The sequence below is a fragment of the Scomber japonicus genome, chromosome 17 (genome assembly GCF_027409825.1).
Source record: "Scomber japonicus isolate fScoJap1 chromosome 17, fScoJap1.pri, whole genome shotgun sequence".
Taxonomy (NCBI): Eukaryota; Metazoa; Chordata; class Actinopteri; order Scombriformes; family Scombridae; genus Scomber; species Scomber japonicus.
Window position 1 is genome coordinate 10,193,814 of NC_070594.1, and position 27,291 is coordinate 10,221,104.

At 40.5% G+C, this 27,291-nt stretch overlaps 1 protein-coding gene across 5 annotated transcripts in view; it reads left to right on the top strand.

Moving 5' to 3' along the window:
• Positions 1 to 27,291, top strand: part of cdc42bpab (CDC42 binding protein kinase alpha (DMPK-like) b) — an 88,118-nt gene that overhangs the window by 18,550 nt on the left and 42,277 nt on the right. For all 5 annotated transcript variants that reach the window (XM_053337266.1, XM_053337269.1, XM_053337268.1 and 2 more), the window contains exon 2: positions 18,625 to 18,716. In XM_053337266.1, the coding sequence (XP_053193241.1) occupies positions 18,625 to 18,716 (92 nt within the window). The remainder of the gene's footprint in view (positions 1 to 18,624; positions 18,717 to 27,291) is intronic.

A 27,291-nucleotide genomic window follows, 5' to 3' on the forward strand; every position in this document is an offset into this window, starting at 1 on the left:
GCCCACTAGAGCATGCCTGAAGCGATTTTCCTTTCAATAACATCCAAGATTTGACGCACAAAAGATGAGTAAGCAGAAAATAGTCCACACACTGCAGCTCCCAATGCAGGTATAATAAGATATCACAAGTGACGCTCTTCTTCAGACTTAAGTATATCTGCATTGGGAGCTGCAGTGTGTGGACTTTGAGTTATTTGGTCCACCACCTGTTTTTTTTTACTCTGGATGTGTGTGTCTACTACACAACTTTCTGATGAAGTCTACTAACCATTTATCTTACCTGAAGTAACATTGTGTGGCGTGTCACTACAGAAGACGTTATGGCTTTGTGAGCACAGTTTCTGGCATCTGTCACTATCCCTATGAAGCAAAGGATTAGACTTTATTCATTACTTATAGTCACACACACAAACTGTAAAGCTGAAAAACACGCTGCCACGCGTCAAATGTCACGCTACAAGAAGATAGGGAGCAGTTACCTGGATGTAACTTCAGCTCTATGAGTCAGAGCGTGACAAGGAAATGCCACAGGGTGAGTTTGTCAGTTGTAGTTGTCGATTTTTGATTAACAACTCGTTAATATGTTTTGAAAGCAGCAGATCAACCAACAGTTAATTAATCTCTTTCTTGTTAATGCAGGCACAAGTGAAATAGATCAAACCACAGTGAAAAGCGAGCAACAGACTAGTAAATATAGGGATAGAAATAGGACAGCGGGGTGGTGCATATGTCCCTATCTTGCATGTTGAACTCAGGGTTAAATATAATCCCATTTCTATTGCAGCTGTCAGTCCAAAAACACTCAATTTACTGATATAAGTTAATAATAACCTATCTATATTTTATATTCTCTACATGGTTTAGCTACTGTCGCTAAATGCGTAGCTTTTAATTGCTTCCCATCTGTTTTCAAAATGCTGCTGTGACAAGCACATTCCCATTTATTATTATAATGATATTCACAAGGTCAGAAACTGGCTTTAAATGGTGCATTTATTATCCTGAGTGAGTATCGGCCACTATGCAAAATTAATGAGGTTTTTCTTTTGGTAATTCTGTTGCACAGTTAATTGAAGTTTGCAGCAGCATTAATGTGTGAAGCTTGCAGATACTAGAGGAGAACTTAAAATATAGTACATAAAAAATGAAGCAGAGGCACTGTTTTTGTACTGCATGGTGCTAGTTTGCACTACAATTACATACTGTAAACTATTATAATGATAACAATAAACATTATTTCAAAACCGAAGCTATGAGGTGCTTCACACAATGCAATATTAAGAGACTAACATTCCCAAAACAACAATAATAATAATAATAATAATCAAGGATAAATGGTTGAAATGGTAAACAACAAAGAGCAGTAATTATACCTTGTTATAAAAATGCCTGTTTGTACAGTGCATCTTTTAAAAGCTTTTTAAAATGTCAAATTTAACATCATCATCAGTGTCATTGTGGCTCCAGCTACCATGCTGTGGTTTAATACCTGTAACCTCACAAACTAATGTGCTTATTAAATAATTTGCTCCTAGGCCTTGGAAGTAACAATCGGTTACTACTGAAGGTTTTAAACTAGTTAGCTGGTCATGCTAATGTGTGTAGCTTATGTAGGAGCAGATAAATACACACTTCCATTCCCGACACTTTTTCCTCTCATGTTTTTAGTTTCACACAGACCCGTTGCACAGTGCTACAGCTCGACAGGCCTGCCATGCTGGCCGCAGTTGCCAAGCTATGATTGGACAATCGCTGTTTGAGAGAAGGGGGTTAGCGAATGGTCAGTTGGCCAAAATGCAAATCCTCACCATTCAGCCTGTCCTGGATGGAGTTGCTGTTTCATTGTTTATCATTTCAGATCCGTCACGGCTTTGCATGAGACCGTTAAGTGCCCCCACCCACACCCCCAAGCCATTTCAGGTCACATCAGAGTGTTTGTGGAGGTGACATCAACCAAAAAAAAGCTTGAAGCCACAGGTGTAGAGTCTGAGCATGTTTGGTGATAGCATAGGTGATAGATAGGTTGGTGCTTTGCTCTGTAACCAGTTTGGCACGTCGCTGTTGAAGGAGACAAAGCGTGGCAACCCCGCCGTTTTATCAGCCTGTCGAGAGGGGAGTCGCCGTCTGCGTTCACCTGGATGTCTCACATCCTCGTCAAAACAAGGGCTTGTCCCCACTGCAGCCTCCCACGCCGAGTCAATCTGCTTATCTGTGAGGTCATTAGTCTCGTAACTGTTATCTAGGTGTCTGCTTGCTACTGCACGGCCGCTGTTTGTTCTCACAGCTTACAGCATGGGGCCTGAGCTAATGGATAAGTCCCAAATGGATAAGCCTTTAGTTTTTCCCGGCCTGTTTAACTCTTGGATGGATCCTTTAATTGGCGGGCCAGTTAATTGAACCTAGCGAAAATGTGACAATATATTTCCGAGGCATTGAGCATGATTTACGAAGGGAATATCAATAATCTTGTTTGTTCTGAAAGGCAATTTAACTCCTGATATTTGTAGAGGAAAAGCTAATCTATTTATTGGTCTATAACAGCATGGAGTACACTCAGTCCCTCCCTGCCCTAGTCTAATCTCTGCTTGTCTATCATCCGTGTCCTCCCTTTTGAGATATAATAATTTTTTTCTTTTTTTCTTTTTTACTGTAGAGGTCACGTGTGTATCCTCCTCTTCCAGCTCTGAAAAAGCGGCGCGTTCTAACACGCCCAGCTGTTGCGAGATGCATATTTTCAAGACACTTTTGGTTACAAGTCCCAGCACTGACACCTTTTTCTTCTAGAGGTTATAATTAGTAGCTAAACTAGTCTTTTGCAGCAGCGGGGACTGGTTGTGGCCTAGAAAGTGTCTGTTGTGCATGGCTGCAGCAGAGGGGGGAACTGTATGTGTGTGTATATATATATAGCGTAGCATTTCTGTCCCCTCCATTTATTTTGGGAGTAGAAAGTGGCAATTTAGTGGTTTTCTCCAGATTTCAGTGTCAGTTGACTTCACAGACTACCCATTATTGTTTTGTAACAGGAGAGGACACCACCTGCAATGGAAAAGTGAACTTTATAGCAGAGTTGTGGTGTTAAATATATTCTTTTTTTTTTAGGTTTTGACATAAATTGCCAATGAATTAAGATTTTTTTCATCTTTTCTTGGATTTTTGGATTTTTGTTTTGTTCTGATTTCATCCATGTGTGTGGATCCACAAATAGGAGGAAGCTCTGGTTATATAATTACTAGGGGTGTAATGGTACATTTATTCATCCCAAACCATTTTGGTACAGGACGTTCGGTTCAGTACGTGACTTTCCTCGGCTCGGTGCGCTCCACGACCCAAACAATTAGTGTCAAAATAGTCAATTAATCCGCTTACTGACATGCGGAACAATAATTCAAGAGAGCCAGTCCCACCCAGAACGTTTTGGCAGTGCATCGCTTAGCTGTAGCACGCTCATGGAGGAATGCTAGCCGGTTTAGCCAAGTTAGCTTGGTTACCTCGGTTACCATGCTCATGTAGTGTGTCACTGTCTTCAAATTGACAACAGGAGACCAAAGCTGGACAATCCTCTCATATCATTGACCAAGTGCTACACTATAATCAAAATATGAGCCATTGTTTTGCTATATAAATGATATTATGTCCCCCAAGCCCCTCCCCCCCCCCCCCTCTCTGTGACGCTGCCTGTGAGTGAAGCCATTTTTTAATGACTATAAACACATTTGATTTCTAATGTGGTGACACAGCACGTCGTAACAACCAGTTCTGAGCTGTCAGCAGGTGTTCCTGATTCACTGCAGCACAACTAAACTGTTTGGGTAATAGTTTCCACCTCTTCATGACCCCAGACCCAAAGTAGATACTACACCGCTACTAATGATCCTTTATCAGTTTAATTTAAACACTCTTTTTAAAGGGTTGATATTTGATGTTGATGCAAGGTTTGACGTGAACGACATTCAAGTTTTTGCTGTAGAAGAAGTTTAGTTGCACAAACACATTTATTATTTATTTAGAAATTAAGGCAGTTTTTTAAATTTTTTTTATTCAGCAGATCTCTTGAGAACCTGCCTCATTTTTTATCATCCAAGACCAAAAATATTTCTTATTAACAGGAAGAAAATAAAAGTCAGGAGCTGCATCATAAAATGTTTGTCTCATTCACACTTGAGCTCACTGCCTTTCTTTTTCCTTTTTTTCCCCCTGTCATTTGTTTCAGCCTTTTTGATTGGTCACACTTGAATGACCTGTACCACACCCCTGACTTTCAGGCCATATTAGGGCCTTTTTGCATCTACATTGTTTGGTCTGGACTTTCAGGCTTTTCAGTTAGATTTGAAACCAAAATCACAGGTGTGAAACAGCCAAACCCCGGTGGAATGAGAAAAAGGAACTGAGTCAAGGTTCGATAATTTAGACTTTAGGACCAATTACAGGAAGTTCTGGCAGGCTACCGTCGGAGAGAAATATAGTCCAACAACCTTGTAAAAAGTCAACTGGGCAATGCCGCCTGGTACTACTGCCAAAATCATAATATTATAATTTAATTTATTTGTCTCCATTAATTCAAATGGCAACAGAAGGTTTCACACCAACGTCAGAAGCACATCTGTCGACAAACTAGTCGGTGTCAAGTATAGTGAGACGCTGCCCACGTAGGTGATGATGACAGGATGTAGGTATGTCATGTCAAATTCTTTAGTTCGCTGCATAATTGCGACGTGAAACTAAAACAAACCGGATCAAATGTGCTCAATTCAACAATTCCGACTTGAAGGTGTGAAAAGTCTCCTCAGTGACACAAAAACAATGTAAATTTTGTGAATGATTCACTATGAAAGCGTGTGATGTTGGCTCGCTTTCCGTCACTGCGGTTCTGGTTTCCTCCACGTTGGCCGTAGCTTCGGGTCCTTCCTGTCGGCCTCAGCGGGAGCACACACACCTAGCCGGGCTCGTTTCCAGAGAATGAAAAGGGGAGCTTCGGGTTACCTCCATCATGACGCAAATCGCCACAGGGAGCCAGCTGCCGAATACATCTGAATGTTGAATAGGAGAGACCTGGGTCACCTCTGGAGTAAATGGCACTCCAGTGACGGCAAATCTTTCATTTTCATTCATCTTTCAACTCTTTCTCTTTGCTCACCCTCCCCCTCCCCCTACCTCTCTGCTCATCTTCCCCTCCCCTCTCTGTTGTCATTTCTCTCTCTCTTTTTCCCCTTTTCTCATCCCCTCTCTTCACCTCCTTCTCCTCCTACTTCTTATCTCTTTTACCCAAAATTGTCATAAACTCTCCTCCCCGTCTGCCACTTCCAGCTGAATTTCCTTATCGTCGTCCGCTTCACTCTTTCTTCAAAGCTCTAAACGAACGCCTAGTAAAATGCTTTCATTCCATTTGGGTGGGTCCGTTTATAGTATGGGTGGCCCCAGTGGGAATCAAACCCTTAAATGGTGCAATGTCAGTGCTGGGCTGTACCAGTTGAGCCTCGGAGGGCTGTAGCGTAGTAACAACCTCCCCCCCTCCCCTGCCCTGCTCCCCATTTTCCACAAGCTGCTGACATCCAGAGAGAGAGAGAGAGAGAGAGAGAGAGAGGGTGGTAGAGGGGGGGATATTTGGGAGAGGATGAGCCCAGAAAAGGCAGTAGGAAACTTGTGCTGTAATATCTGTCAGGATGTTGTGACATGTCGGTGCTGGAACAAAACCCGGCGGTAAAGTCTTACTTTTGTTTAAGCAATGGGGCGACTTTAATTTGACCGATTTTGAAATTTATAAGGTGCTGCAGGAAGTTGACGAGCTGCCATAGTGCGCTGCGACTACATTCTTGTAGCTCGAGCGCTGTGCCAGCTTAAATTTTTATGCCCTCGGTATTGGAAAATTTTGTCCGGGGTTGCTGAACATTCCCACAACACATGCCCGGTATTCCTAGCTCTGGCTCTTGTAACCAGCCTGCAGTGTTTTTCCCTTTCAGGCTGGATGTGGGAGCTCTTGGCCTGTGGAGACACACACAGAGACTGCCATAAAGTCATTTGTTCCTGGGATTGAGCAGCAAGTGTTTCTGCTGGCGTTTTAAAAGCAGAAGATTCATACAGCTGTCAAATGTGTCTCTAGTAGTTACCTCCAGAGCCTGCAGCGCCTTCCAAAGTGGAGACAGACACCGGGCAAGCATCAAATATTATATATAGGACTGTTTTTTAAAGAACAAAAACTCTGTCAAATGCACTTTTGATGACTTAAATGAATCTAAATGGATCTGTTTAGACATGCCACCTCAGCTCATTGGCAAACTTTACTGTTTTAAATGGAGCGACAAATTTGAAATCTAACACCAGTGTAGTTTTTTCTACCACAGGATGGTTATCAGTGTAGTGATGCCATCTGATTTCCCCCACATGCCTCCTGTGCAACATGGCTGCACAGTGATGATACATTTTTTAGTCAATTCAATTCACTCATTCATGATTGCCCCCTTAACTACATACAAATTGAGCTCTGAAGCAGCAAATCAAATTAAACTTGGTGACTTTGTTTCTCAAAGCTTTATAATGTGTAACTCAGGTACCGTAACATCTTGTAATATAATCAGGTTTATTATGGTGAAAAAGAATTTTCCTGACATCCTGCTGTCTTATCGCAGTCATCGTTCTGTCACTATCAGCTCACAGCAGAGGAACAATGCAGCACCTGGTGCGTCTACCGCCAACAGAGTGGCAGACAGTAAGGCAACGCAGCCAAGCTGGGTAACATGGCCTGGCAGGCCTCTTTCATATTCTCTCTCTTTTTTATCTCCAGATGGTATCGGGAGGCTATGTTGACACAGAATTGTGTAAATCAACGTGTTTGCGATGTGGGTTGAACAGGTCGATGTGCAGGCTTGAAGAATTCTTTGAAGTAGTGGGAAAACTTCCTTTACAGATAGCACAAACTGATGTAACCCAGCCCCTCCGAGGCAGTTTTTCTCACATTGCTGGCCTGGGTGTATTCTCACTGCAGCGCTCTTTGAGTCGTAACACACAGTAGATCTGATCTATTGTTTTGTCCAGCACAGCCTCCCCTCCTTTTTTTCTTTGGTGTTTGTGGTCTTAATATTTTGGGAACATCCTGTTTGTGAGTTTAATGTCGCGGGGCACAGATTGTTTAGTTTAAGGCCTCTGACCAATACTGCCCTCTTATTAGTGTGACGGGACAAGAAAGATGTACGGAGGCAGCAGACGAAAAAGACCAAGAGAGAGAAGGAGAGGGAAGGAGAGGGTGGAGGAACTGGACAGCTGAGAAGGGGGAGAGTGAGAATGTAAGAAAAGCAATGAAGGGATGGAAAGAGAGAAGAGATGTAGGGTGGAAAGTGGCATTGAGGGGAACTTGAGGTTGGCTGTGGTGAAGGGGTTGGGCGGAGGGGGCGGGAGAGCAGGCGGTGGGGGGATTACTGCATACAGACAGCATTGGGAATTCTGGTGTCGCTGGTGTGCAGCCTAGCATTAAATGCAATTTAATGCTCCAAAGCATGTTTACGTGCTATGTAAATGATTCCCAGTTTGCATTTCAAGGATTTCCGGTGCTTATCACTGTTTCAATGGGGTACCCCCCCCCCACCCCCCGACTTCTGATAGCGCACATGCATTATACATATGTGTTGTGGTGACACCGGTGCCCCGTGGTGTTCACCCTGTGGGAATGAGGCACATGTGAATATATGTATGTATATATATCTACGCTACGCAATAGCGACACGTGGAAAACCCTTTTCATTGAGGTAGGTTGTGCCTTCCTACACACATCTGTTGGGAGAACCTCTGGCTATGACATGAAGGGGCCTGCTTCTATTTCCATCTGTAATTTAGGTAAATTACTGGATATTTTTAAGCTACTTGCAACTGAATTGCTTAAAAGGGCCGCTCAATCACTTTCCCTTTTAAGGGCTCAGTTATTAGAATCGCACAGCTTACATTTTTTTTTTCGTTTTGATGACCTTGATGTGCTATTTATTCAGCCCTCACTTAGTCATATTTATTTGGCCCCTTTTTATTTAACCAGGAAGTACTTTTGTAATAAAGCGACATTTATTTCTGGTACACCAAAGCCATGTGTATAGGAAATTAGGACATGATGGGTCTGGAAGAGTTTTGAACTTTTTATTCCTATTAATAGCAAATGAATGCTTCATTTCTTATGTGGCAGCTAAGTAGTCTTAATACACAACCGTCCTGGTACTTCCTGTAAAGAGATGATGGGATGAGGGGATGATTACAGGAGAAGGAAAATGATACAGGAGCCGGTGCAACCAGTTTTTGGGCTTTTGGGGTTTCTGCTGACACAGTGGCACAGAAAATGTCACATTCATATAACGTAATAGACAGCCTGGCAGCATCATTTAGGGAAAAACCTGTGATTATATGACCTCACAGGAAACTTCAGGGCTGGTACATTTATTTGAATTTGATTTTTTTGAAATAATAATGGGAAAATGTTTTAATGGCAGATTTCTTTTAAATTTTGTGTGGGGAATAATGGCCGACCACATATAACAGTAGATATTTAACAGTTTTTAAGCACTTGAGGGAGTAAGGGAGTATTTTCCAGCATGTGTTTTCTAGCCAAACTCAAACATTTCTCAAGTGATCTCCTGCTTCTCATCAGATTTATTCACCTGCTATCATTCAAAATCAGGAAAGAATGAAAAAAAAAAATCAGATGTTGGCACAATCGTAGTGAAAAGAGTTAGTCAGGCTTGTCATTTGCTCCTTTTTTTTTATGACGCAGAGTATTTTTTTCTCCAAAGGTTTACACAGTCTAGGAAAACTCCCAGCCTGCTTATGAGGTGTGATAAGTTCACCCCCTCCAGCGGTCCCGTCACGGTCAGATGGAAGGGAAGGCCGTCCCCGGGTCTCTTCCTCTCTCTACTCTCTCCGCTCCCTCTTCATGTCAGATTCTGGAAAGCTTCTCTTTCTCTCTTCTCTTTTCCATCACCCTGTCTCCCCCACCGTCTCTCTTTCTCTCTCTCTCCCTCTCTTTCTCTCTCGCAAGCGGCATTTTTGTGTCGTTACCTCACTGCGGTTGTAAATAATCCCCCGTTATGGCTTCCAGATGTCCCTCCGTTTGGTCTCCGCTCTGGAATTGGGGATGGGGTTGGAGCGCGGCACCGGGTGTAAGGGGTTGGACGCGTACTGTAAACTGACTCAACTGCTGACTGCTGATGCATCTGTCTCTCTCTCTCTCTCTCTCTCTCTCTTTCTTTCTCCCTCTCTCCATCTCTCCGTCCTGCCCAGTGTCACGATTTTCTCCCACGAGCTCAAACTTGATTGCTTTTTCCGTTCCTTCTCCATCCCCGTCTCTGTTTCTCATGGTTTTATCCCACAATTATGTTCCCCTAATTCCTCAAATGCAGACAAGAAGCGGACATTGGCATGGAGTTAAGAGCACTTACACAACTGTCCGACCGTTACCTCACACTACCTCCAACCTCAGTGCTCTCAGAATCAGCTGATGTAAGACAGAAACACCACCAATAAAAACACTAAAATACATTTCATGCAGGATAAAACTGTTTCTAATCACAAAAACTTTATATAGTCATAGAAAAACTGATAACCTCCTGTATGTGATTGATCAGGAGCTGTAAATGCTGTATTTCATTACATGTAGACATTGGGAGATTAGTTGAAGTAATGCTTCACTTCAGTTTGTATGAAAGAGAGAAGAAAAAGCTTTGCCTCTTTTGCCATTAATGCAATTCAATTCAATTCATTTGGCTTTATTGCCATGAAAGCTATCAGAACAGTGTTGCCAAAGCAGTACAGTACAAAAGTAACTATAATATGAACATTAACTCAACATTAAGATTGATTATATATCAGTTTATGTATATGTAGAATATATTTTATCCATGTCTCATACATTCACTGATGCTGCTCAGCGTGGCTTCTTTCTTCATGTCGACTTATTCTTTCCCGCACTGATTCACCGTCTGCTGAACTTTCGCCAACTCTCCCAGGACAGGGCAATATGTGAACACTTAGAGATACATGACTCAAATGCAGCATGCACAAGTAAGCAGGACTCCAGGATGTAATATAGACACACAGACACAGACACAGCAGAGTTAGGGAAGGTTACTTTTGAAACAACTGCTCATAAAATAGTGAAAAATGCTTCACACAGCCTAAGGTGACGTCCTCAAATATCTGACAAGTCCATAACCCAAAGATATATTTAGTTTATTATCAAAAAGCAATAACGAGACCAGAAAGATTTGAAAGTTTTGACATTTTCCTGCTCATAAATTACCTAAAATGATTAGTAGATTATCAAAATATTTGCCAACTATGTGATTAATCGCTGCAGCTCAAACTGTAATATGTGTACCTGCCTTAAGCGGTTACCAAGTGAGTCTTTATTAAAGATGTTAATATTGCAAAAAAAAAAAAAAGATTGAATTCATGTGCTTGAGTTTTTATTTGTTTGAACTTGTCTTATGACACACTGTATATGGACGCTAAGCTGTTCATGAACTCTGCAGCTTATCACACACACGTCTGCTCCGGGACATTTTGTTAAAGTATAAGACTGACTGCTTGTGTCAGGTGACTGTGTGTGTGTGTTTGTTTTCCTGAAATATTGACACTGAAGTGGTGGGTGGGACCCTTTTTTTGCACTAAAAAACACAAGTGACAGTCCTCTAACAGCTAGAACAGTGCTGCTTATAATAGTTCATGTTTTACTTTCAGGATCCTTAAGATGATATAGGACAAGAACATTTATGCGAGGTTTTGAAGATAAGTCAATGATTTATACTGATATAATAAAACCAACAATCTCACCCTTCATCACAATAAAAGCACTAAAATTTAAAGACCTGGTTCGACTTCAAAACGACTCAAATCATGTATAGAGTTAGAAATCAAAGTGTGGTTTCAGATGAGGGAAGGTAGACATGATCTCTGAGGGATATCCATAGAAAGAATTTAAAAAAAAATAATTAAAACAAATTCAAAACTTCATCATATCTATACCACAGGGAGTTAATCTATATAAACTGTAGTGAAGAAATTAAGACATGATCATTAAATAAATTAAAACAAATCTATAAAAAATAACATATTGGACAATTATAGAAAGGATAGGCTGAAATAATATGAGTTGATACAGGTTACTGTTTACTTAATAAATAAACTAAACTACATAGAAAAATGACTCGTTCAGTCATTTCTTCACTGAGAGGTCATGTAGTCACACCCAGCATTGAGTCACACACACACACACCATACACACACACACCATACACATGTAATACATGTAAAAATACTTGTTGCACACACACGCTGAGACAAATTTCACATGAACACACCCTCGAGACATAGCATGTAAGAGACCCAGACTGAGGCCTGTTGTGAGACGAGAGTGTATCATTTGTGGGCCGGCTGCTAAGTGAACACACTTGCCTGCTGTTACCATGTTTCTCACACACACACACACTCTGACACACACACACACACACAAAAAATGGCTTTGACTTCTCTTGTTGGTATGGAGCAAGATGGGCCTGATAAGCACTCAGCATTTTGGGTTAAACCAGTCTGGCTGTGTGGATTAGCTGGCGTCACTCATGTTTTTCCAGTTTCACTGCATCCTAAAGGCCTACTGCTGAACACGTGTGTGTATGTGTGTGTGTGTGTGTGTGTGTGTGTGTGTGTGTGTGTTTCTGCACAGTGCAGAATGTGAGTTTATGTGTATCCTCTTGTGTTTTAAGCACACACACATGTGGGTATGCGCTCACAGTGCAGATGGAGGGATGTCTTTTTTTTTTCCCCCACAAAGAAAACAGCGCATTAACGTGACTGACGTGTCGTCTTTTTCCGATCTTGGCTCACTCGTCCGACACATTGCAAAACCCCCCCCTGAAAAGACAAAGAGCCTCAGTCATGCTAAAGCTTCGGAGAGTCACCTTGCATTGCCAGGGGTTCCTACCACACCTTGTCTTAGCAACCGTTGCTATGTTGGTATGTTTAGGTGTACCTGTATATTTTGTTAGTGAGTTAAGATGTATGGTATTTGTCAGTGTGTTGTAAAAAAAGGGATGCACGGTGTCGTTATGAATCCATCGTAGCTACAGCAAAGACACACTGATCCCTGCGTAAATGTTACTGAGCTTAGAGAGGATTCAAATTAACTTTATGAGTCACCTGCCAAAGGAAACTGGTAGATAAATATACTTCTTTTTTTTTTTTTTTTTACCAGCTGCAATAATGAATTGCCTTTTTTGTGTTACATATACATACTGCTGTCAGCCTCTTAAAACTTTTATCTCCAAACCAACATTAATCACAAAGCGTTGTGTTTTATGTGCTTCATCATCAGAGGGTAGGGTTTTAAAGGTTGGCCTCACTACTCGTATATGTTGCCACATCTTAGAGATAATACTACTTCTACTGCTACTTCTAGTACTACTTCTAGTAATACTACTACTACTACTGCTTCTACTACCTCTACTTCTACTTCTACTACCTCTACTACTACTTCTACTTCTACTACTTCTACTTCTACTACTACTTCTACTACTACTACTACTACTTCTACTACATCTACTTCTACTACTACTTCTACTTCTACTACTACTACTACTACTTCTACTTCTACTACTACTACTTCTACTTCTGCTTCTACTACTTCTACTTCAACTACTACTTCTTCTGCTTGTACTACTACTTCTACTTCCTCTACTAATATTACTTCTTCTACTATTACTACTTCTACCACTACTTCTACTACCTCTACTAATATTACTTCTACTTCGACTAATACTTCTACTACCTCTACTACTACTACTACTACTACTACTACTACTACTACTACTAATACTACTACTACTGCTACTTCAACTACTTCTTCTTCTACTTCTACTACTACTTCTACTACCTCTACTAATATTACTTCTACTTCTACTTCTACTAATACCTCTACTAATACCTCTACTACTACTACTACTACTACTGCTACTTCAACTACTTCTTCTTCTACTTCCTCTACTAATATTACTTGTACTTCTACTTCTACTAATACTTCTACTACCTCTACTACTACCTCTACTACTACTACTACTACTTCTACTACTACTTCTTCTTCTACTTCTACTACCCTCTACTAATATTACTTTTACTTCTACTACTACTAATACTAAATATAACAACACTACTTCTACCTCCACTACTACTACTACTCCTACTAAGTTACACGATGCTTCACATAAAACAACATACAGCATTTAAACAGAATATCATACAAAAAAAACAAAAAAACAAACAAACAATGGGTCAAGCATAAATAGAAGAGACAAATATAAAAGGCATTAAACAAGCTATTTAATTAACGGTAGCTGGCAGCAGACTGGCGGCAAGTCACAGTCTGGTGGAGAGCTGCTTATGTCTCATACTGTAAACAATGAATCTAAGAGCTCTGTAGTTTGGCGGGCACTGTTTAGATGTACATAAAAAAAACAACACATATGTATGCTTACACTGTGTAGGGACAAATAAACATGAGTAATTTCCTCCAAACCAGATATTTTTTTAACATGTCTCATTCGGTATAAACATTTACCCGCCAGTGTGGTGGACAACCTTCTGAGATTTCCTCGCCAAATGGAAAATCTACCCACATTTCGCGTTGGCGGGTGTTAATTTCGGACCCTTGAAGCCAAGTAGGGTGTTTCTTTTTTTTTTTTTATAGGTTGACCCTGCTTACTTGAATTATTGGCACACACAAACACACACACACACACACACACACACACACACACACACACACACACACACAATTGAATTCCTTTTATAAATTACAGGCCAGAATAACAGTTTAATAGCTGCTGTGTGCTTCAATAAAACACCTGCTGCTGCTGCTGCTGCTGCTGTTGAAGTGATGGCTGATGATTTTCTTTTTCCTCCAGAAAAGCAATTTATATAATCTGTTTGGCTGCGGTGTTACTACCAAGGCCGGAGAAAGACAGCAATTATGTGTCAGATGTAGATTTAGGGAACTAGATCTCTCGTTCCGTGTGTGTGTGTGTGTGTGTATGTGTATGTATATATATATATGTGTGTGTGTGTGTGTGTGTGTGTGTGCATACTTGTATGTGTCTATGTTTGTATGTATGCTTTGTTGTGGACAGGGCCTGTGGGCTCCTGGCTCAGAGATGAAAGACATTTCTCATGTGGCTGGTTTAGTGGAGCTCCTGAGTCAGCGTGCAGCTACTAATCAGTGTTTTCTCCCTCTCTCAGCCAGCCCCCCACTCTGCCCCCCCCCACTCACTCACTCACCCCCGCCTCCCTGCTCGCTCCCGACTCGTATAATTTTAAGAATTCAACGTGTATTTTAGCCCTTCAACGCAACGTGACCAGCGACTGACCCGACGAGTGTCAGATCAGTTAAAGATGAAGAATCGAGACAGCTCAGGCAACTTCTTCCCGACAGCTCTGGCTTTCGTAGTTGAAGACGTCGAGTATAAATACTTTTGAATCGGGACGACAGTTGAACAGGAAGCAACGGCAGCGTAAAAAAAAAAAAAAGAAAGGAAAAAAAGATGATGAGTTAGTGTTACTCTTAAAGGACAGTTAGTGCGAATACAGCTGCATTGCTTGTGTGCACTGTGCTGAATTAATGGATCTGCCCTCCTCTTGAGATAATAGCATTTATCGACGTGGCTGTCGTCAGTGAAGAGCGTCGATATGAGCTTACCTGCAGGCGTATAGATCTTCTACTGCAGTTCGCTTAGCAAGGCTTCATTAATGTATTTAAGACATTTTGGCTGTTAAAATAAAATCCCTAAGCTCATGACAAAAAGTGAAGAATTTAACACTTATACCTTTTAATAAAAATATTTCTAATTCATGTTGCAGCTGCATGACTGATGGGGAATTTATAAATGTGAATTATGAGTCAGATTATGAACAGTATGTAAGGGTTAAAATGATGTGGACTTTTTTTTTAATGTGTTTTAATGACCAAAATGAAAAAAAAAAAAAAATCATGAACACATTAGATGAGATAAAACACAAGAATCCAGTTATAAACAATTAATGTGTGACAAACTCGTTTCAGTACAGTGTTTTTTTTCTTCTTCTTTTATTCTGAAGACATCAAACGGCCTCATTTAGTGGATTTTAATCTCTCGCTTTAATCGTGCTGCTCCGGCGCGATTGTGCGCGGCGGCTTTTGATACACGAATAAAATACGAATCCAAAGGGGATTTAGTTGTGACATATTATCTTTATCCTTGCATACATGCATGTGAGGTTGGAGATGGTGGCTTAAAGACAGAGCGCTGGCAGAGATACAGTTGAAAAAAAAAAAAAAAAAAAAGGATGATGGGATGTACGACAGGAAGCAGCAGCCAAGAACCTGTGGATTAGCCTGTCCTAAATGAAAGATGTTAGCGTTGACACACTTCCTTATTGAACTAACTTCTCTCAGTATCTCACATGCACAGAGATATCAAGTCTTTCATGGATTTAAAATGTTTTTGTGGTTGATTTTGTGCTTCAAATTAAACTTAAAGTGCATTTTTTACCATCTGTCTGTACTGTAGAGGAGGCTGTTTAGAGGTGATGTGTTATTTTTTAGGACACAATCTCATTTTTTTTGGCAGGTCAGGATCATTTTCCATCACTTTGGAAATTGTACTGATAGATACTAAATAAATAAATAAGAGGAAGAAGTACACAAGAAGGCCTTTTGAGAAATGCTCGTTCACTTCTGTGTCGCAGCCGTGTTTGTTATGATTTCTACTAACTCGTGGTGATATCCTGTTCCCTTTTAAAAAGTCTCTCACCACACCTAATGCACCAGAGTAGATCGCCAACTTGATATAACTTCAATTTTCCTGGTCCACTCTACTGCTCTGTATTGGGTATAAAGGAAAGTTAATAGTGACTTGAGTAGTTTTCCCACATTATGTGTTCCCAGGCTTACTGACTGGAATGAATAAAGGCTGATTCATGGTTGTTTGCTCGACTTTTTTTTGATAAACATCGCTCAATACTTTCCTTTCCTTTCATGTCGCGCACCTGGAAAATTTTGGTTTGTTGAAGAAAGCGTCGTACTTTGCCATGCAGTGTGATCGGGCAGCCAAAATACATAAGACATAATCAGTTAAAGTGACTACATTGACTACAGTAGCAGAGAGCTTCCATGCACGAGTCTCCATGCACGAGTCTCATTGTTGCTTATTTTTCTCTCTCTCTACACGTAAACAGATAAAAAACAAGTACAAACTGTTTAAAAATCATTAAAATAAACACCTCATTGCACATTAAAATCAATCAAAGTATATCAATAATCTTGTAGGTGAATCAATCCAGTTAATTCATTCAGCACTAATTAATATAAGTTGATATAACCTACTGCATTAACACTCAATATGAATACAGTGATGGAGACAGAAGTGATCTAGCAGGTAGAACCCACTCTGCCCCACCTATGTGATGCTGTTACTAATGTTGCCATGGAGACAGTAGTTTTCATTGAACTGATATTTTGGACTGTAAGTTGTGTGACTTTGTGTATTAGTCCCGTGCTGGGTGATATATATATATATATATATATATATATATATCTATCGTAACCGAACAAGCCGGCTGTAGGATAGCATCTGGTTACCATAGAGACGACCGAAGGATAAATTGGGAACGTCACTTGACTCTTTGATTTTATGTTGAGTGACCTACCTTAACCGTCACTTACTGTTCAGGGGCCAAATTTGACCCCATTTTTACATTTGAAAGCAGTAAATACACTGTAAATACTTCTTACGTTTAGTTTTTGTCCCATATTTATTCAAACATATTAATACTGTTGCATTGTTCACATTCAATATAGTTCATGTTTTTGCTCCATAAATGAGTCTGAACTCTCTCAGCTCTCTGAAAGCTTCAAGATTAATTCAGCCTGGAGTAGATAGTAGATAGTGGGTTTATGTGTGTTCCAGGGTCTAGTAGTAAGGTGCGCCAGGACATGGCACCCCTCTACTCCCCTACTCCCAGAGTCACCGCAGGCCAGGCCAGCTGTCAGCGGAGTCAGGAGGAAGGGAGCGTTAGTGAGAGGTTATGCGGAGTTGTGATTGCCCTGTTTGTTTTATTTCAGCAGGCATTTCCCTTTTTCTCACAGTGGGCGAAAAAAAAAAAAAATCCCTCAACAACTGGAGCTTCTGTAAAAGTCACGGCATCCAGATGAGTTTAACATCGTGTTTGACCGGTGACGGGTTGTAGACAGGTCTTACGAGCGTCAGACTGGCTGGTGGTCCACGTGCACACACTTACGCACACACACACACACACACACACACACACACAATACAGCAGAAGCCAAAAGTGATGTTTGTATAGTAGATGGAGATTTCTGTGTTTTGTTAACCAAAGGAGCTTCTGTTTGTAAAAGTCAAACATCTGTGTGTATTTGTATATGAATGCTCGCTTCTTTGTGTACTAATTACGCGTCAAAAAAAACAAAAAAACATGGGTGTCGGCTAGTAAAAATAAAACTGGGCGGCGTAATATAAATATTTTTTTATCAGAAAAATCAGTGTATCTGTGTAACCAATACGCTGACCTTGGTGAACTCGCCGGCCAATCCAGGTTATCCACGGCCTGCTGAGATCATGTAAACCAGGAAGTGGTTGAATAGCTCTTCACAAATGAGGGAAATGCTGACTTTGTAGATGAGATCTCTGTCTAGCTTTGTGAGAGGACGCCGGCGCAGAACCTCGCAGATCCCTCCCAAGTTCCCCCACCCACCCACCCACCACCACCACCCACCACCACCACCCACCACCACCACCACCGCCACCAGGAGCCATAACCACAAGGCACAACAATAGCTAGCTTTATCATTCAGCCTCTGTGTGTCCGGTGTCATGTGCTATAAAGAACCAGGTGGTCACTCATACTCTGATAAGCCTTTCATGACTTATAGAGAAGAGGGGGGGCGGGGGGGTGTTTTTGACATACGCCTGTGCTATAGAATAAGAGCATATTTTTATTTTATCATAAAAACTAAAAGACTTTCTGTCCTCTAAAAGCTTCATTAAGCATTAATCATGTTTATCTATGACTCATGGGGTCTTTATTTGTTTCAGAAGTTCAGAATATGAACGGTATGTGAGGGTTAAATGCCTGAACTTTTTTTTTTAATTCAAGTTCACTAACATCTGTGCAGTGGTGGTTTTCATTTTGCTTACATGAGGAAAATGTAAATTGATAGACAGGAAGTTCACCAGCCGAGGTCGAGACTGCTGATAAAATTCCAGCTGGTTAATACAAACTTTAAACTAACTTCAACTCAATGCGGATACTCTCGTCTATCTGCTGATTATTCAACTAACAGCTTTTCCTTTTTTTTTTTTCTCTCCAACTTTTCCAACTTTTTCTTTTTCTCCAGAAATTGCGAAACGCTGTTCTGATAAACCTCATGTTGTTATCAATGTCATTTACTGGATGATGGTTTTGCACAATCGCCCCCCCCCCCCCCCCACCACCATGATAATAATAAGCCTAACAATGTAATAATGTCTGTCTTTAATGTGCTGAAGATATACTGAGTCAGATTTAACTTTTACTAACCTGACCCTCTATCTCTCCTCTCCTTCCTCTCTACAGCCAAACCCTTCACCTCTAAAGTGAAGCAGATGCGGCTGCACAAAGACGACTTCGAGATCCTGAAGGTGATTGGACGAGGAGCCTTCGGAGAGGTAACACACCTTCTGCATCACCGTACAAAACAATCCAAGCTGAGAACCTACAATTTGGTTTTTCCCCTTCTTCTTCTTCTGTTTTTTTTTCTTTACTCTTTTGTTCAGAAAACAGGTGTTCTAGGTTAGTTTGAAGCATTTCTTCCTTTTCTTTTTTTTTTTTTTTTTTTTACATGCATCATCTGCAGTGCATGTTTTTTGTCTACTTGTCTGTTTCGACAGGAGGAATCTCAAAATCTGAACCTTCCTTGAGGCAGAGGGGTTTTTTTTTTTTTTTTTTTTTTTGGCAATATGATCCGGGGGGACATTACCTGCTAGTTAAAGGCTGTTCTCTTGCACCCTTATACATTAGTACCTGAGCTATAAAGAGTTTGATAGCGTGGAGCACTTTCCTCTACATTCCTGTAGCACTGCATAATACTAGTCTGTGCTACACGAGCATGACTCTACTTGCAGTTTGAACAAAACCTCTTAATTCTCCTTTCACACTTAACCCGTGAATAGAAAGCGAATTAGCGCTCCAGCGAACCTGTTTGATGCAGGTTTACATATTTTGTTTTTTTAATTTTTTTTTAAATTTGTTTTTTATTTTTATGTGTGCCTGCAGGGAGGTTGAAATTTGTCACTGGGTTTCAGGTAATGATGTCAAAGCTGGGGAATGTTGGAGGGACAGGTATTGTGATCTTTCGCCAAGAAGACACTTACATAATGTCAATGTCCTGCAAAAAAACAAAACCCTTGTATCTTAAAGCTGACATTTGTCTTTTTAATAGAAGATGTGTGTAGAAGAAGTTTTCAGCACTGATTTGATCATTTGCTGCTTTGTTACACATCTCCAAACATGTCATCTCTCTGAAACTGTTTGAACACATCTGTACAAACAAGTTAGTGAATTCCTTCTGACAGAGAGATGACAGGCGAAGAGAGAGAGAGAGAGAGAGAAAGAGGGGGAGACAGAAAGAAGAAAGAAATCCCATAAGTGATAGATTGATGGATGGAGATAGATTTGAACAAACCTGCCTGCATGTAGCTGCACTACCAGCACAAAATACTAAATGGTCTCATTTGAGCCACTGCATAGGAGTGCTGGTATGTGCATGTGTGAGTCATGTGTCTATGTGTGTGTGTGTGTGTGTGTGTGTGTGTGTGTGTGTGTGTGTGTGTGTTTCGGGTATGTGCTCAGTGATGTGGTGTGACCCATGAATGGTGCTACCTTGTGGTAAAATTCCACTCTGCCCTTTTCACTAAGCCAGCTGTGCAAGTACGAGTTTTACATGACGGAAGAATTAAATTAGGCGAACAAACAGCATCGTCCAATCCCATGTCTTCACTTTTTTTTTTTTTTTGTAATCACCTGATATAGATATACTCAGTGTATTGTGTGTAGTTCAGATGTTACCGTCATGGTGTAATAAAGAGACATATAGAAGTAAATGGTAAATAACCTCTTTGTCATACAGGCAACAAGATCAGTTTATGTCCAAAGTTAGCCTACACTAGACTGCAGCTGGCTGTCTGCTTAGATTAAGTCTTAAAGACCGTGTAAAGTGAAATCAGACATTTTCTTCTAAACACATTAAATAGGTCATAAATGTATTTCTTAAAAAGGTGTAAAAAGCATTTCAACCATTTAGATTTGAATTGTGGAGCTAGGCTTCACAAACTGTGTTTCCAGATTTCTGTGTCAGGATTTAGTAGGCGGGTCTGAAATCTCCGCCGCGTTACGTAACGCGGCGGTAATTATCATAAACCCGCCCCTGCTGCTGCTGCAGTATAAATACATTCAGCGCATTAGCCTCAGTCGTTTTTCCAGCTCGCTCTCGCGTTTTGGATAGCATCAATTACAGTAATTTTCAGCTAGCTAACTAGTCATGACTCCTCCTCGTGTGTGCATCTTCACTGGAAGTCGGGATTTTTGAGCAGTCCGTTGTGTCTGTTTAGAGGTGCCGTACCGACCGCCTCCCTCCCCGGCTTACGTCCTCTCGTCCCGCCGGTGCTACTGGCATTACGTGCCCGCCACCGACCGTCTCCCTCCCCGGCTTCGTGCCCGCCACCGACCGTCTCCCTCCCCGGCTTACGTCCTCTCGTCCCGCCGGCAGCAGGTGCTACTGGCATTACGTGCCCGCCACCGACCGTCTCCCTCCCCGGTTTACGTCCTCCCATCCCGCCGACAGCAGGTGCCTATATCACCGCCACCGACCGTCTCCCTCACCGGCTTACATCCTCCCATCCCGCCGACAGCAGGTGCCATCATCACCGCCACCGGCATTATGTGCCCGTCAGAGAGTGTAAGTAACGTTATGTGCTTATAAGTTATAATACTGTACATTTAGGCAATTAAATGCATTTTGCTGAATGCGCAAATCCTGAAAGTGATTTTACATCATGCACCGTCATGCCCGTGTAATGTTAGCATGCATGTAATCGTGACATAATTTGGCCTTATTCCCTGAGCGTCATCCATCTGACAACACAATGATAACCGACAGGTAATATTTTATGTGCACCAATATAGCTATGACAAGGAATTATATGTAGACTGAGGTTTTACGTTTGTGTGTAATGTAAAACATGGACCGAGGGACACCTAAAATGAGTGTCAAAGTGGCTTCCGAGGTACCCACGAGGTATGTTGTGTGTATGTATGCAGTGTTCATGATGACAGCCTAATGTCTCTTTTCCTTATTCCTGTTTTCTTTTCCCATGTACAGGTCTCAGTGTCTTCCATCATATCTGGCAGCCACTGTTCCTGTGACTTACCTTGTGCCTAGACTTGGGCGGTATATATATTTTTTTCAAGCCTTCATAGCTTCCAGACATTTACCTTGGTGTATGGTATTTATTACACATTTCTGGCGACTAATTTCCGTGGTGACTAAAACATTTGAAATTAAACCACTATAACAGTATGAAGCACTCAGAAAGCACCTTGGTATACTGCAACACCTTTATACCGCCCAAGCCTACTCCTGCCTCAGCCAATCTCAGGACCAGAGCTCCACCAGCCTCCATTGTAAAAGAAGTTGTGACACACAAATATATCATTACTCAATAATACATTTATTTTACATTGGACACATTTTATAAACAAATAACATTATAAGCAATCAATAAACTATAAATAATAAAACAATCTAAAGGGGAGGTTTAAAACCTGTGTATTCCCCATCTTCATCAGGGTACTCCTGATGAATGCGGAGGACAACACAGGAGGGGATGACAACCCGGTTGTCCTTTCCCAGGTATCCCCAGCACCAGGACACAAAACTCCTGTAGGCCAGGTAGCGAGCACGCCTGTAATAAAAAAATGTAGAAAAATACTTTGATTTATATTTTTATGTATGTTTACTTTTGGTATGTTGTCCTCTGTGTAATCAAATTTGACACTGGAGCTGTCTTTCACAAAACATTGACATGTGTTGTCTTTTAGAAGAACCTATCTGAAACCAAACTGAACTTATTTGTTTCCCTCCACATTTTTTGTCATGTCTTACAGATTGGGACCTCAGAAGATGAGTTTGATTCATCAACCTGCAGTCTACCTCATCATATTGGCTAAATGGATGGACAAGAAAATGGACAGCAGTTTCCAAGGAATTTCCACGACCACACAGCTACATTTTCAGAACTAATAATAATAAACCTATGATTGCTTGTATAAATGTCCAATCATGTGCATTCAGTTTATACATCTATATATCAAGGTGATGTACATGTTGGTTGATTTACTATGTAGTGAAAAACAGCTAAAGAATGAACCAGTATTTATTGTCTGCAATCTGTCCAACATGAGAGTTTATATATAGCTCAGGAAGATGAAGGATTAAAATGGATACAGTCAAGCATCACTCATGTGCTTTGAGTGTAAATGAAATACACTGTATACATTAGTCAACTATAATATGATTGTATAAATGATGTAAGTTTATTCCCGGGTACTAAACCTTACCTCTCTTTGAAAGGCATGTCATTTGATCAACACAAGTGTAATTTATAAATATCCGAAATCAGTAAAACAATTATTATATTGTCTACGTTACCCAGATCTTTCCTTTTCCGCCAGTGGTCCATGATCTGCCTGATAAATGTTTAGGGCATTCTGCAGGGAGTAGGGGTTCAGGCAGACCGGCTCCAAGCCTGGATGAAGAGTCAGGCAGCTCTCCACATCTACTCTGAACCTATAGGAATATGTGTAATAGGTGTTTTAGTGCTAGACATCTAGTATGCTGCTGCATATGTATTCATTATTTGAATTATTATTGTGAAAAACAGTTTTCATTTACATACAGCATTCAGCTCCTTGCAGCAGACATGTTCAACCTCTGTGGGCATTGTTCTGCATTCTCCACATGTGCACCTGCACAAGTACATTTTTAATCACAGTGTGACAAATGTTAACCATTTCAGTTGTCAGTTCAGTATGAAGCCTGGTTCAGCAAAATGACCTAATCAGTTGAAGCATATTGTCTTATTCAGCCTGTGTGTTATAATGATGGCATTCAGCAATCCACAAATTAATCAGAAGACAGGTAAGTAACTGACTAAGTGAAACTGGCTAGTGTTATATTTAACTTTTTTGTAGTCTTATTAGTTACCTAATGCGTTTCCCCACATTTGTTGAATAGTGTGATCTGAAAAAACGAGTAAAATGCCTCCTTTCAAAGCTGGACAAACTGAATTTACTTGGGTTTACCACCCACTACACTCTTAGAAAGAAATACTAGTACTACCTTTATTAGGTATAAACAAAAGGAGTAATTAAATTAACGAAACAGTAATAAAAATCAAGTGTTTAATCTGTGAACAGACAAAACAATCACAATTCTTCATTACATGAAACCCTAACGTTTTTAGCTAGGCTATAATAGTCAGTGGGAGCGTACCTCGGCAGCTAACTCGGTTGCTAGCTCGGTGTCAGTATCCCATAGCAGATAGTCAGTAATACATATTGCTAACTTGCATAAATAGGAGACATACATTACCATTCTGTTGCAGACTGTGAGGCACGAGATTGTGCAGGTTCATTGTCTGAGTCAGTGTCTGGCTCTGATGGCTCAAACATGTAGGGCTGGGTCACTGCAATGCTGTTGTTAGCGCTAGCGTCCATTGCTACTGTTGCTATGTTACACGGAGGCGGCCCCCTTCCGCTCGTGGGTGTGTTTCCAGCGCCTTCAGCAGACACGCCCCCAGCGTTTGACTGCACAGAGAAGTGCTTGATTTTTCATGATTTTAAAAGATAATTTTACATACTTAGACAATTTTTCTAGCATTCAAATTTGGAAGGATGGTTAATAACACATCTGTCTGTGATGTGACTAACTCAGAACACAAATATATTTTCACTTTACACGGTCTTTAAGTATCTCTTCTTCACTTTAAAGATTAATCAGACTAAAGTAGCACTTCTTGGATACGTAGTAGGATTTTGGTCTTATGTACCAAAATGTGACACAAATCCACCAATTTATGAGCTCCTCTGTCTTAATATGGATAAAATCCTCTATTATCATATCTGTCATTTTAGTATGCTTTGACATAGATAGACAGTGCTATACAGACATTTTGGGGGAACATGTCAGTGCACTTCATCACATTGATGGTAAAATCATATAAAAATCTAATATTGCTGTAAAGAAGTCCTGCACATTGATTTGTGACATTGCTTAATATACAACTAGATGGACATTTAGGGGGAACCTGTGTAATAATGCAGTGTATAACATATATATCTATATACCATGTATATATTAGGGCCTGATACCAATATTAGAGAAAATTCTGATATTGGCCTATAATTTTATATATAAATAATAAAACACACAACAACAAAAAACATCAATCAATCACTCAAATCACAACAGAAGTCATCTTAAGGCAGTTTACACATAGACCTTACTCTTTAATTTAATTTAAAGAGACCCAACATTCAAACATGAGCAAGCACTTGGCGACATGTACCTTTTTTATATTTAAACTTGAATTAAGAAAAAGGATCAAATATACATAATATGTTGGCTATATAACTTTACAAAAATCGCTGTCTATCGAACAACATAAATGCCGATACCATTATATCTGTGATAAACCGATACTGGCAGACTGTTATATTGGTTTGGCTCTAGTATTTATCGTCATATCACCCACCTGTATGCAAAGTCTTATTAATAACATGAGAGTTTAACTCAAATTAAATATACAATCAACTACCAGCACTGTTCTAAACTCTAGTTTTTCCTTATGGCTGGTGTCAGAAAGTCAGAAACCCAACTTCAGGGGATGTTTGATCTTAGAGTACAAATGGATAAACCAGTAGCTGTGGAGTTAAACTGTGGATAGCGTAGGCATCATTTTGACAAAGAAGAATAATACCTCTGGTTCTTCTTCATTCAAATTGATCATTTTTTAAACAGAAAATTGTGACTTTGACAGTGTTTATAGGGGTGCAGTGCTAAACCAGCGGAGTCCTCCTTTTAAGAAAAGTGAACTTAGAGATGTGGGAACAGAGAGTCTCAGACAAGCTGACAAAGAGAGTAACAAAAAAAAAAAAGATATGGAGGCTGCAGACAAAGACGGAGATAAAGACAGACACAGACACAGGAAAACAGGAGTAAGGACAAAGTGTTTGAGTCAGAGGGGGGGGGGGGGGGGCTGGAGAGATTTCATCCTCCTATTGTCAGCAGCGGGGCAGAGAAATGGCGCGGGTGCGTGTTGTTGTGGAGCTGGTCTGATGAATGGAGCAGTGTGTGCTGGTCCTGCTGTCTATGAGAACGCTCCCCTCCATTTAGGACTCAACAACACTCAACACAAACAGGGGGCCAAACGATGCTCGGGCCTGGTGCAGGTCAGCGGTTAGAGGAGGATGGAGGCTATGTCACAACAGTAAAGTGTAAAACAAATATTAGTGTGCAGCTTTGTTGCATTGCTCTGAGAAAAAAAGATGACTTGGCTGGTGACAGCTGTGGTTTCATGCCTGTTTCCGACCGATAAAACCAAATTTGAATACACATTTAAAACTTAACATCTTCAGTGGCTGCACATTTAAACCCTTATATACTGTTCATATTCCACACCCTCGTAGTATGTTTTGACTCAGTCTAACAATCCCCTCATAAAAAGTGTCTATACCAAATTTTGAACCACAGATCTGAGAACCTTGATTAATATTTCAGAGAGTAGTGAGAGTGTTTTTTTTTTTTTTAGGTTCTACACCACACGTTTTTGGAGAAAAAACACCTACTAACACACAATATCATGTCCTATTATACCAAAGACATGAAAATATAACAGCAATAATTATTCAAGTGTATTTTATTGAAACTTAAAATTACAAGAACTTCATGGAACTGTTGGGTTTATTGTGTAACCATTAGAGCCATCAGTCTTCACTACTACATCATAACAAGATCCTCAACTACTATCTTATTAAAATTAGTCATTTAACAAAAAGTCATGTCAATAGATACGGTCAAATTTGACCCAGATCAGCCGATGTGTAGCACTTATACAAAACAATAACATTTTAAAATATTTTCATTTTTGTGCATTTTGTGCCACTTTAAGAAAAGTCAGCAAATTTCAGAATAAAATACATTTGGAGTGTTTTTACAGCTGTGAAATGTCATAATGGGTCAAATTTGACCCAAACAGTATGTAAGGGTTAAAAAAAACCACACACCTACAATTTTTTTGATGAATACAGACAGATGAAAAGTATTCTCAACCTCAGTCTCGCTTTGGCCACGCAGTCGACCGCAGGCCTGAGAAGGAGGACAAGATGAAGGAAGGAAGAGTAGAGAGAAGAAAGGAGAGATGAGATGAGGAAAGGAAAGGAAAGGAAAGGAAAGGCAGGGGGGGGGGGGGCAAAAACAGCCAGGCGTTGCCAAGAACAGTGTGCTCCCCTCTCTTCTCCTCACTCTTCTCTTCCTCCTCCGTTCCTCCTCTCTGGTGAGGGATCACTAGGGGAAATCCAAACACTGCAGGAATGTTATCATTGTATTGCATTAGCAGCATTCCCCAGCTCATTTAATAGACTACAGACCCCTCTGTTGCATGGGCGCCTGTGTTTGTTTCACTCCTCATCCCCACATGTGTGTGTGTGTGTGTGGAGAGTTCACTTACAAATTCCTGTCTCTGTGTTTATATGTTGAATTTTTATATATATTTTTTTCTTTTTTTAAGCATCATATCTATTTTTCTGCAATCAAGAGGCTCCAAATTAAAAGCTGATTTCTAGATAAATATAAAAAAAATCATCAGTCATCAAATCAGTTTTTCATGACCTCATTCTTCGGGTTGTCAGCTCAGCTCTGCAAAAGCCGTTTGTCACAGCAGCTCATACAAGCTCCTTTTTTGGTTAAATGTGAAGCCAGAGCTGAGGAAGTTTATCTTGGTAATGTTCAGCAATTATCAGCGAAGGGAAAGTTGGCAGTTGGCTGTGTTGTTAAGGAGGTACTAGAGGGTATTAGAAACACAAAGAATAAAGGGGGCAGTGAAGCAGGTTAAGGTGGTAAAAAAAAAAAAGGAGAGATATTAACCTCTCTTAGATTGTGTTAAGTAATGACTCGCATCGTGATTA